The 11,838-nt window shown below is 37.7% G+C and overlaps 1 protein-coding gene across 1 annotated transcript in view; it reads left to right on the top strand.

Annotated features, from left to right (window-relative positions):
- Window positions 1-11,838, top strand: part of gtf2e1 (general transcription factor IIE, polypeptide 1, alpha) — a 37,821-nt gene that overhangs the window by 23,292 nt on the left and 2,691 nt on the right. The window contains exons 3-4 of the mRNA XM_052013884.1: window positions 6,086-6,287; window positions 8,008-8,240. Of these exons, the coding sequence (XP_051869844.1) occupies window positions 6,086-6,287; window positions 8,008-8,240 (435 nt within the window). The remainder of the gene's footprint in view (window positions 1-6,085; window positions 6,288-8,007; window positions 8,241-11,838) is intronic.

Raw genomic sequence — 11,838 nt, forward strand, 5'->3', positions numbered from 1 at the left:
TCAGTGCCAATTTTGCATGGCCAGAACCTCTGCCCACCACAAGCAGGGTCATTCATATTGACCCAAAGGATTAACTGGATGCACTTAACACAATGATTTCCTTATTTGGTGATAATACTCAGAACTGACAACAGACATATTAAATGAGTTAATTCATAATCACAAAAAAGATTAATTCAACCTATTAGCTGCAGGGTTATTTATTAATGCTAGATGTTTCTTCCATCAGTCAAGCTGAAAAAGGAATCAGTCTTCCGAGTTATTTTGATGAAATGTGAGTATGCTTTTACATTTTGCATAAATCACAACAGAAAGATACATCAAAATACAGGATGTTCACATAATCATTTATTCTTGACTAGGGTGGATGCTTTTAATTCCAGTCAGTAATTTAGTGCAGCTAACTCAGATTCTTTTCCTTGTGGTGGACAGGGCCATTTTGAAATATCCATGGTTTTTAGCGTTATTCATTCCATCTTCCCAGGTTCAGAATGGTGAACACTCCAGCCTAGAGCCACTATTTGGGCATTTTTAAAGGACCTTCCCAACCTTAATCAATGTATTGGACTTAAGTCACTGTTTTTAGAAAATTTTGGTTTTATGTTTAATTTCTGAAGAACCATAACACGTTATGTTTGATTTGCACATGTGAGGTAATAGACAGATGTGGACAGGGTAATATTCCCTTTGAGTATTGCTAAATAAATACAACAAAAATACAAATGTTCAGTCTTGTGAGATCCAAATCCTGAATATTCCAAAATCGCAATTGCTAGTTCAGTTTTATTGTTATAATGATTTTATTGTTTTGTACAATGTTTATTATTTAATTAATCTTATTGGTTAAATCTATTGTTTAACATTAAAAATAATCAACAGTCTTTAGGGGACACAGATACAGTTAAGACTACAGCTTAGCGTGACTTTATTCCTTATGCTGAGACAGTCCAGATGGAAAGATGCAGGATTCTCAGCAGTTTGGGTTGCATGTCTTGTGGTTGGTGCCATCTGTTTTCCGTCCTTCTCACTTTTTTTTATGCACATGAGAGGGGCTGATACTTTCAATCCTGCAGAGAGCAGCATCAGGGGGAGCTCCACTGCGTGCAGTGTCTTCACTTGGCAATTCCTGGCTTTGTCCTAAAATAAACTAAAGACAGATGGCAAAGTGAATAATTTACATCCTGATAAAGTAATATGACCTGTTAACTGCTGGTCTTAAATAGAAATGGCGATTTGTATTCTAAGAGCTTGAAAAGTTGAAAGATATCTTTCTGACATAATTGAAAGCCCTTTTCAGGTTTCATTTTATATGCATTGTTTTGGCATCCATTGTAATTTTACTCCATTTTGTTTTATTGTACAATGTTTTTTTCTTCATATTTTCCAGTAGTTTGTTAAAGAATTTATGGAATTTGTCAATTGCTTTGACTCAACATGTTGCCAACACCCAAGCAGTATTATAACAATATAATTTGGAATATATGTTTCTGTAGGTGCAATATCTCTTTAAGGAAGAGTGATTAAACCACAGAAGACCTGGATATGCTTTGACTAGATCTTAACAAATTTGTAAAGCCAGGATTAGGTCCCTTAGATAAATTGATCTTGGACTGCTTTAGGTGGAAGTTCTATGTACTCTGAAGGTAGTTTTACATCCAATGTATTTCAGGCAGTCAGTCAGTCGGTGGTATTGGGATTCCTAACCCTCATATTTGATAGAAGTCAGTGAGAAAGAACAAGTAGGCTCCTGAACATTGTTACGCATGGAAAAATAGTATTGATAAGCACAATTTACAGGGGATATGGTAGCACACTAGTTATGTTACTGGCCTGGTATTCAGAATACAGGACTATTGATCCAGAGACATTTGTTCTCACCAGAGCAACTGTGGGATTTATATTCAGGTAATTAAATAAATCTGGAATGAAAGGCTAATACCAGTAGTGGTGACCATGAAATGACTGAATTGTTGTAAAAATCCATTTATATACTTGTCAACCCTTTTTAAGCCTAATAGGCCAATGATTTAAATAAAGGTCAGTTCAGGATGCACAGCAAGTGCTGTAAACAAACAAGGAGCTCTGAAATTGCCATGATGCCTTTACTGTTGGAATGTGGGCATCAACCAAGATTCCCAGTCCTGCTCTAGTAAATGCGTGCACATGCACCCTGATTGAGAGCAAAGTTGGCCACAGTTTGATGTTTCTCTAGTGACAAGTTTAGCTGCATCCTCTGCCAAGGCTAACACTTGAAGGTTGCCACATGAATGTGAAATAGTACCCCAACATGAGAGCTGAGACACATAAATGAACACACAGTAGGGTTAAGTAATTGAAAAGGCAAAGTGCATGTTTGATCCCGTGCATGTAATGTAAACCCAAAGACAACATAAATAAGAAAGAGAGCAAATGAAATGATCCAAGATTTTATTTAAAATATTTTTAACCTGTGACATATCATTTTTTCATAATCTACAATTTACAAAATGTGGTCAACATCTTTCCCCCTCTCCAACTCCAACATCTGTTGAACCCTGTGAAATGATTATAGTCATTTTTTATTTTCAAATTTTGGAATTCATTAACCATATTGCAAATTGTGTATCTGTTTTTATTCTGCAAAATTGAAGGTAATATGAACACTAAGTGGGTATTCTCTGTATTTTAAACATCCTATGCATATAATGTTACCCTGATTTCCAATTTACGGCTTTGGTGACTTATTCTGTGTTTGAACAGCTGTATACTCTTGCAAAAAAAGGCATTTTGTACTTAAGATTCTATACTATTCACAGATATGTACTTCTGGTTATTTAGACAAAATAACAAAAAAATTCTAATATGGAGAAACCTTTAAGGATTGCTTCCAGTCCTAAAGAAATCTAAAACCTTCACTTCTGTACCTTTTCTCCTGCCAGACATTCATTTGTTCTGTTCTCTGATTTCTTCCTCTTTCTGCTCGTTATTTTTTTTAGCACATGAAACTAGATATTATCTTGAGATTTCTACCTTCTGAGGTCCTGCTTTTTTGATCTCTTTCCTAGCTCCCTAATATCTGCTGACAGGACTTCCTCACTCCTATTTATATTGATATACCAATGCCATTGTTATAACAATATAGGAACTGTTTGTCTAGACGAGTGGATAGTTCTGAAGTGCAGGATTTTATTACTGTAGGACATTGTCTGGTCCCAATAGCCTACCAAAGGGGCTTGATGATATACATATGGAATTTCTGTTTCCCCTGGCCAGAATGCCTAGAACTGGAGCTCACGGTCTCAAAATAAATGGGTGGCCATTTAGGAATGGGATGAAAAGAAATTTCTTCACTCTTTGGAATTTTCTACCCAAGTGGGCTGTGGAGGATCAGTCATTGTTTCTTGATATCATCTAGATTGAATCAAATTGGCTGAAGACTGGCATTGTTGATGGTGGGGATCTCAGGAGGAAGCCAAGATGGAGTATCCACTCCACACTTCTGGCTGAGTATGATTGCAAATGCTTCAGTTTGTCTTTAGTACATCTGTGCTGGGGCCTGCCTTTGTTGAGGATGGGAACATTCTTGGATCCATCCCCTTCTGTTAGCTGTTTATTTGTCCCCCAGCATTCATGATTAAATGTGGCAGGACTGCAGAGCTATGTCCTTAGCCATTCTTCTGATCTATCGTATTCTGCTTTTGCTATTTAGCACATATGCTATTGTGCATTGACACTTCATTCTTAGGTATGTCCAGTACTACTCTCAGTATGCCCTTTTCCACATCCCATTGAACCAGGACTGATTTCCTGACTTGATAGTGATGATAACATTAGGTATGTGCAAGGCTACAATGTTACAGGTTGTGGTAGGGTTTATTTTGACTGCTGCTGATGGTCCACGTTGCCTCATGGATACCCACTTTTGGGTTCCTATATCTGCTCTGAGCCTATCCTGTTTAGTCTGATTATGGTGGAGGGTATCCCCAGTACGAAAACTGGAATTTGTCCCTTATGCAGTGGTCACTTTTTCTAAGACATCAAGGACAAATGCATCTGCCACATATGGACTGGTGAGAGTGAGATCAAGTAGGTTTATCTCATGTGTTGGTCACTCCCTAATTGCAACGCTTCTCTGTGGATTGTCACCTTGTCGTGGTGGAGAAGCTTGTGTGGTCCTGAGATCTGGAGCTATGCTCCTGGTAGGGTCACCCATGGCGGTAAGGTCGATGGTGAGGTCCCTGACAAAGAACAATCCAACCAAGACCTCAACGGTGGAACAGGCGGATGAAGTTATTTCAAACTCAACAGCTGTGAAGGCGGATGGAGGTTGCAACAAATCCATCAGCTCCAATCGTCGTGGTTTCCATGCCATTGGAATCAGTTGGTTGATTTGTGAAGTATTGTGTGCTTTTTGTAGTGCAACATCAAGTACACATTAAACAAATACACGCACAGGCGTCTTCGCTCTGTGGGCTTAATTTTCAGAGCCAAGATTGGACTCATAAGCCACTTGAGAGCCCATAAATAGATCAACGGAATGAAGACCATCATCCTCGACCTTGAGGGATAGCCATGACAATGAATTGCAACAGACCCTTTCAGGCATCTGTGCCATTCTGGTGCTGCCGAGCTTTTTTTTAACTGATGGACCTTGAAGTTTCCCACCCAGAACGCTTTTTGTGCCTATGCTACTTTTGGTGCTGCTTCAAAGTATTATTCAACATTGAGGAACATCCTCCAGCCAAGAAGGGATGGTCGGTGGTAATCAGGAGGAGGAAAGAGGTTTCCTTACCCATGCTTGACCTGACGTCATGAGATTTCATGGGCCTTGAGTCAATGTTGAGGATTCCAAGGGACACACACTTCTGCGTGTGTACTATTGTGCCGCACCCTCTGGTGGGTCTGTCCTGGTGATTGAGATGAGGGAGTGAGATGATTTCTTCAGCATAATGCTTTGGGAATGTCAGCAAGCATGGACTTCACTGCTGGTGATAAGCAATGGAGTGGACGGAAGTGGTTAGCCTTCTGAATCTGACAGTAAGTCATGCAGTTCCCTGTTTGACAGTCCATACACTAACTGTTTAATTTCATACCATTCAGAACTGCTGGCATTAACCAGTGAGGTTCAGCCCAATATTTAGACTATGAGTGAATTCCATGTGACTTTGCTTACTGGGTCAGAGGATAATCTGCTTGGTAACTGATTCAGTCATGTATACTATAATTGAATCCATGCATATTTACTTCGTCATTGCAAAATCAAATGTTTTTCTGGTATTTTGAATGTAGTTGTATATGTGTGAGTACATAAATGTGTATTGTGAGTGTGTGGGAATAGGTACCTGGTATTTAGCACCATGAGTGTCTGTGGGGATTTACAGCACAGGAACAATTACTTTCAAAGCAATTGTAGAGATACCAAGTAGTCCAAAATATCAACTTATCGAGCAGTTTTCTTTTGAAAATATTTGGGAGCCTTGTTATTTTGTGAATTCGTTAAAGAGAAAACCACTAAAAGAATCTTTAAAAACACCATAAAAATTGAAATAATTTGCGTAAAGTTATTTTAATTTCCCCAGTAAAGTGTTCACATCCTATAGGAAATTATCCAATTTGCTTAGAATTTCATGTTGGGTTTAACTTTGCATGGTGCTATCTATCCAGATATTTTAAAGTTATTATGGAAAGAATGGAATTCTTGGAAAGGAATGGAATTAAACAAATATGCATTAAATAAAAGAGCTGCAAACTAATAGAAACAAAAAATTAAGCAAACAAAAAGAAAAAAAACAGTGAATCTAAGAAGGAAACAAGATTTATACAACAAAATGAAGCTACCTGTAGCATGACAGTTTGCACTGATATAGTTTCCCTCTACCATCTCACCAATCCCAAAGCTGCATTCATAGTGTCATTATGTGGGACAAGCCTCTCCACATTTACTGATGTTTCTAGGTAATTTTGATTTCTGTTTTCCATTGTTAAATTTTATCTTAATTCTTACAATGTAAAAGAAATCATGGAGTAGATCAGCTGATAATTTATTGACATCAAGGCATTCCTACTGTGGGAAATTTTCATAGAAAATCCCATTTTGTCCCTGCAGGAACATTCCGGTGCACTTTTTGTCAAACCGAGGTCGAAGAGGATGAATCTGCATTACCAAAGAAGGATGCCAGAACACTTTTGGCAAGATTCAATGAACAGATTGAACCAATCTATGCTCTATTGCGAGAAACTGAAGATGTTAACCTGGCCTATGAAATCCTGGAGCCAGAACCAACAGAAATTCCATCACTTAGAGCAAGGTTAGTTTGCAATCCAAGTTTTTTTTGTTCTACCAAGCATAAAAGATGCAGAAAACTTGGCTGTGCTTTAGGTCTTCTAATTTTGTGAAAGATGAACTTTTGGCATATTTTCCTTTGCTTTTGAAGGATGCATTTCTTCAGAAGGGAACTTGCTATAACAAGCAGCTCAAGTATTAAACATGAATCTGATGTGTGACACACTACATGAAAATCTTAATATAAGAGTAAGGGAAAAATGTATTTTAGCTCAATTAATTTTATATGCAAATATTTATCAGGCCTTTATTATTATCTTCCTGCTTTGGTACTCTTTAAAGTATGTAATTTCTTGCTTGGATGTTTTCATCATCTTCATTATATTTAGTGAAAATTTATTTCCTGAAGTCTTTATAAATATTTACGGGATTTTGTTTCTAATAACTTTAGTTTGCCTACAAATTAAAGTTATTAAAAAACATCTCATGTAATAAATTTTGTGCATCGTAATGTAAATAAGATGCCTGTAAGTTTTTGCTGCTCTGATGCTATATTGAGGCAACCCCTGTATTGCAGTGGGGTTGAGTTCCTAGAAAACTGGTCACGTCACAATTTTCTGTAATACACATGCATCAAGAAATGATAGTGAATTGTAGTCTATATCTCACATTTTTGGGTCGTGATTTGTGAAATCTGTAAGGATGAACTTCCGTTACCCAAAATGGCTGTAATGGCGTGGGGGAGTGGTGGGGAGGGGGGGGGGGGGGGGGGGGTGTTCGCCTGTATTACAAGTGGAGAAACATGGGAATTGTGTGAAATTGAAATTCAATGGTAAGTGAGTGGAGAAGCACTTGGCTTATTTACAATTAACTCATAACTGGGCTATCTCCTTCTAAGATATGCTATATTCTAATTTTTTTTGTTTCATTAGATTTTTAATCTTTTGGTTCAAAAAGTTATGTGCATGTTTCAGTGCTAACTCTTGTGTGTCAACTGTAGTACATATTTTTGTGTTAATCTGTGTAAAATAAATGGAAGGAAATGTTAATTTTCATTTTGTGACTGAACAAAATGGTGAAAATAGCTAAAATTCAAAAACTCAAGGATAAAATGTGAATTTTCCAACAGAACTTATTAAAAGTGGAAAAAATTGGAGCCCTTTGTTGAGGATGCAGAAGGGGTTTACCAGGATGTTGCCTGGATTAGAGGGCATGTGCTGAAAGGAATGGTTGGAAAAACTTGGGTTGTTTTCTCAGGTGTGGTGGAGTCTGAGGGGAGACCTGATAGAAGTTTATAAGATTATGAGAGGCATAGATATAGTAGACAGCCAGTATCTTTTTCCCAGGGTCAAAATGTCTAATTCTAGAGGGTATGCATTTAAGGTGGGTGCCTGGAATGCGTTGCTAGGAGTGGTAGTGGTGGCAAATACGACAGAGGCTTTTAGATAGGCACATGAATATGCAGAGAATGGAGGGACATGGACATTGTGTAGGTGGAAAGGATTAGTTTAGTAAGGCATTTAATTACTAGTTTAATTAGTTCGACACAACTTTGTGGGCCGAAGGGCCTTTCCTGTATTGCACTGTTCTATGTTGTGGTTTAAGCTCAATTTCTTCAGTTGACCCAAACTATAACACTGCAATAACATATTTATCATTTCTGCTTTTTCATCCCCATTTTATGATACTAAACACAATGTTATTATATTGTATTTATTGCTGTTATTTAATATTGTTTCTGATAGTCAACGAGCACCTGGTGCTGGCAGTGGAAATACGAATTCTCAAAAAGAACCTTGGGCTAATAGAGGACCCACATATGAGGATCTTTACACTCAAAAAGTTATCATCAATATGGAAGAACATGATGTTCAGCACAAAGTTGCTTCTGATGGGAAGCCAGTTAAGGAGAGACCAATCTGGATGAGGGAGAGCACTGTTCGAGGGGCCTTTACAGATTCTGAGGAACTCCAAGAAGGTGAGATACCAGTTTTCTCTTGAATTTTCCTTCTGTTTTATCTGTAAATATGTCAAAGTGCATGCTGACTGTGCTTCAATATAAAATTCTATTTGTTCATTTTAGCAGTAACCTACAGAGTGTAGTCTCTATTGTGTAAACTTTACAAGTTCTCGTGCTGGATTTTGGACATGTTTTTCAAAAAGGAATACAAATTATATAAAGCTAGGATTCTTCAGTTCTCTGTGCAATAGGGATCAAGCTGTTTTGCTTATAATTATAATCAATTAAATGATAAAAAAGCATAATGACGTAGAACATTATGTATGTCTTTAATTGTAATGTTCCATCCCTGAGTGTCAGCCATGATTCAGTAGTGAAAGTAAGAAGGTCATGAGTTCGAATCTCCTTCTATGGCTTGAGACAATATAATTGACTGAAGATGAACTTTGGTGTTAGAAGCATTGTCTTTTAAATAAAACCTTAAACTGAGGATCTACCTGCAAATTGCCAAGACAGGAAAGATCCCATGGCAATATTTTGAAGAGTTGGGAGTGTTCTCTTGGATTTCTGGCTAATATTTATCTCTGAAATAACATTAATAAAAGAATTAACTGGATGTTATCATAATGCTATTTGTGCATACTGTACTTGCCATAACGGAGACATCATGCAAAAAAGACCTGCATTAAAATTGGTAAATTGGTTTATTATTGTCACATGTGCCAAGGTACAATGAAAAGCTTTGTTTTGCATCCATATAGATCATTTCATCACATCAGTGCATTGAGGTAGTACAAGGGAAAAACATTAAAAGAAGCAGAATAAAGTGTTAGAGTTACAGAGCAAGTGCAGTGCAGGCAGACAATAAAGTTAGAGGCCATAGCAAGATAGATTGTAAGGACAAGAGTCCATCTTATCGTATTAGGAACTGTTCAACAGTTTTATAACTATTGTCTTTGGAGGGGAGGCTGGATTTTGTGATGTGCTGAGCTGAGCTGTGTCCACAACTCTCTGCAGTTTCTTGCAGTCTTGGGCAGAACAGTTGCCATACTATTGGAATGCCCCCGGTGATTAAACTCCCAAAAAAACTACTTGAAATGTGACACCAGACTAAACAACTCTCAATGTGGACAAAGTCCCACAAATAGGTTCCTACCAGAGCAATCTGATAATGACCAAATAAATTGTTCCATTGTGTTGAATGAAGATAAATATTGACCAGGATACTGGCAAAACTCTTTTGCTCTTTTTTTAAGATCTACCTGAGAAAAAAGGTGTGACTTCAATTTAGCATTTCATCTGAAAAATGGCACATGCCTTGTTAATGTAGTAGAGTAGAGTGTCCATACTTCTATGCTTGTATTTCTTTCGTGGAACTCCATTTTGACGTATGAGGTAAAAGTGTTCATTACTGTGCATGAGGTTTCAGAAGCTGATATACAATGATCTGCCTTTTTTTCCAATTGCTTTGATGCAATCTTACTCCAAATTTTCCTCCAGATAATGTGTCTACATATGTATAGGCCCACTGGAAGATGTATAATCAATGGTTTACCTCATCCACATCTGTGAATTAATTAAGCTGATCAATATTAGCTTGAGTCATTGAATTCTAAATTTCAAGTCCTTTCCCTAATTGAACTTGAGCTTAAAAATTCTTTAGGTTATGGACTTACCTGCTGTATTCTGATTTCAGGAACATTCTAATCACACTTTTTTTTTACTGTTTATTTAGAGAGCATGATTAATTTGCAACTGCTTATAAAGTTACGATATAGTAAATGTGTGTGTGGAATGAGGGTGGATGAAATTAGAGTCATACAGCGCAGAAACAAACCCTTTGGCCCACTGAGTCCATGAAGACAATCGAGCACCCATTAGACCTTGATTTAACTATTTTTCAGCCAAGAAACTGGAATAAAATATTACAATTTACTGGACTCCTTGCATCCCATGGATGACTGATGTTATTGGTCTGTATGATTTTTGAATTGGAAGAAGACAGAAGAAACAAACAATTAGCTCTTGCATATGCTGCTGTGGGGCCTATATACATTTATAAATTGATCAGAAATTGAGGAGAAAATACACTGGACAAGCTCTGCTTCATTCTTTTGTTCCCTTTTGCAGTCAGATCTTAAAAGTGTTTTAAACAAGCAAGTGTTTCAAGCAAGCATTATTCAAGCAAGTTTTTTTTTCCTTTTTAACTTGCTGTAATGTGCAGCCAGGAGTATGAGGAAGAATTCATTTTCTGGTCCCATAGCCTGATTGCAGATTATTTTTGTACCATGCTTATCCTCTTCTTTTGGTCTCTCTTTAGCACCTCTAGTTGTCAGTGCCGCCGCCCCCCCACCATCATCACCACCACCTCCAGCAATCCCATCTTTTCCCACATGGACTTACCTTAGTGATGTCACCTGGAGAAAGCATTGAGGGCCAACAAATTAATTTCTCCCCACCTTCCTCTGAATCAACAATATTACTCCAAACCTAATTAGTAATGACAAGAGGTAGTATCTAGATAGATTTTAGCTAAGGAGTAAAATTGACAAATGCCTGATATTACAATGTTTGTGAAAATATGAGAAGTTCCAGTTTAAATTACTCTCCCACTTCTTCAAACTGAAGCAAATACTTTAATATTAATGCTGTTTTCTATCCTTTCCATTGATTTTTTTATCACTTTTAATTTTATCGTTGAGCCTAATGTGGCAAATACTTTCTCCATTATCTCATTACTCATTACCTCATGTACAAGATGTTGGTGAGGCCACACCTGGAGTATTGTGTACAGTTTTGGTTACCCTGTTATAGCAAGGACATCATTAAGCTGGAAAGAGTGTAAAGAAGGTTTACAAGAGTGTTGCTGGGACTCAGGAGTCTGAGTTTTAGGGAGAGGTTGGGCAGGCTCAGACTTTATTCTTTGCAGCGTAGGATACTGAGGGATGACCTTATAGAGGTGTATAAAATCATGAGGAGCACAGATAGGGTGAATGCACACAGTCTTTTTCCCAAGGGAAAGGGAGTCTAAACCTAGGTTTAAGGTAAGAAGTGAAAGATTTAAAAGGGACCCAAGGGGCAACTTCTTCATGCAGAGGATGGTGTGTATATGGAAAATGCTGCCAGAGGAGGTAACTGAGGTAGACATTTGGACAGGTACCTGGATAGGAAAGATTTAGAGGGATATGGGGCAAATGGGACTAGCTTAGTTGGGCATCTTGGGTTAGCATGGACAAGTTGGGCTGAAGGGCCTGTTTTCGTACTGTATTACTCTCTTTGATTCTACTGAGATGAGACAGAATATGCAGTTGACCCACATTCATCTATGAAAGGTTTACTGACTTTGTGGGAACACACTTCTAACCACCTTGGAAGGGGCTAATCCAGACCTGCCAAAATGAAGAAAAAAATCACTACCAGCTGATTACTGTTCTACATGTACTACATGCTGATCTTTAAAACTTATGTGGCCTTAGTCAGTTGTGGGCTGAAGGGCCTGAATTGTGCTGTAGTTTTTCTATGTTCTATCTTAGTCATTCCATTTGCATTCAGTCTGCTGTTTGAGGAATAAATAAACTACAGTGTTTTTATTTTTGGGACTCCAACTTGTATTTTT

This window comes from Pristis pectinata, chromosome 4 (assembly GCF_009764475.1).
Source record: "Pristis pectinata isolate sPriPec2 chromosome 4, sPriPec2.1.pri, whole genome shotgun sequence".
Lineage (NCBI taxonomy): Eukaryota > Metazoa > Chordata > Chondrichthyes > Rhinopristiformes > Pristidae > Pristis > Pristis pectinata.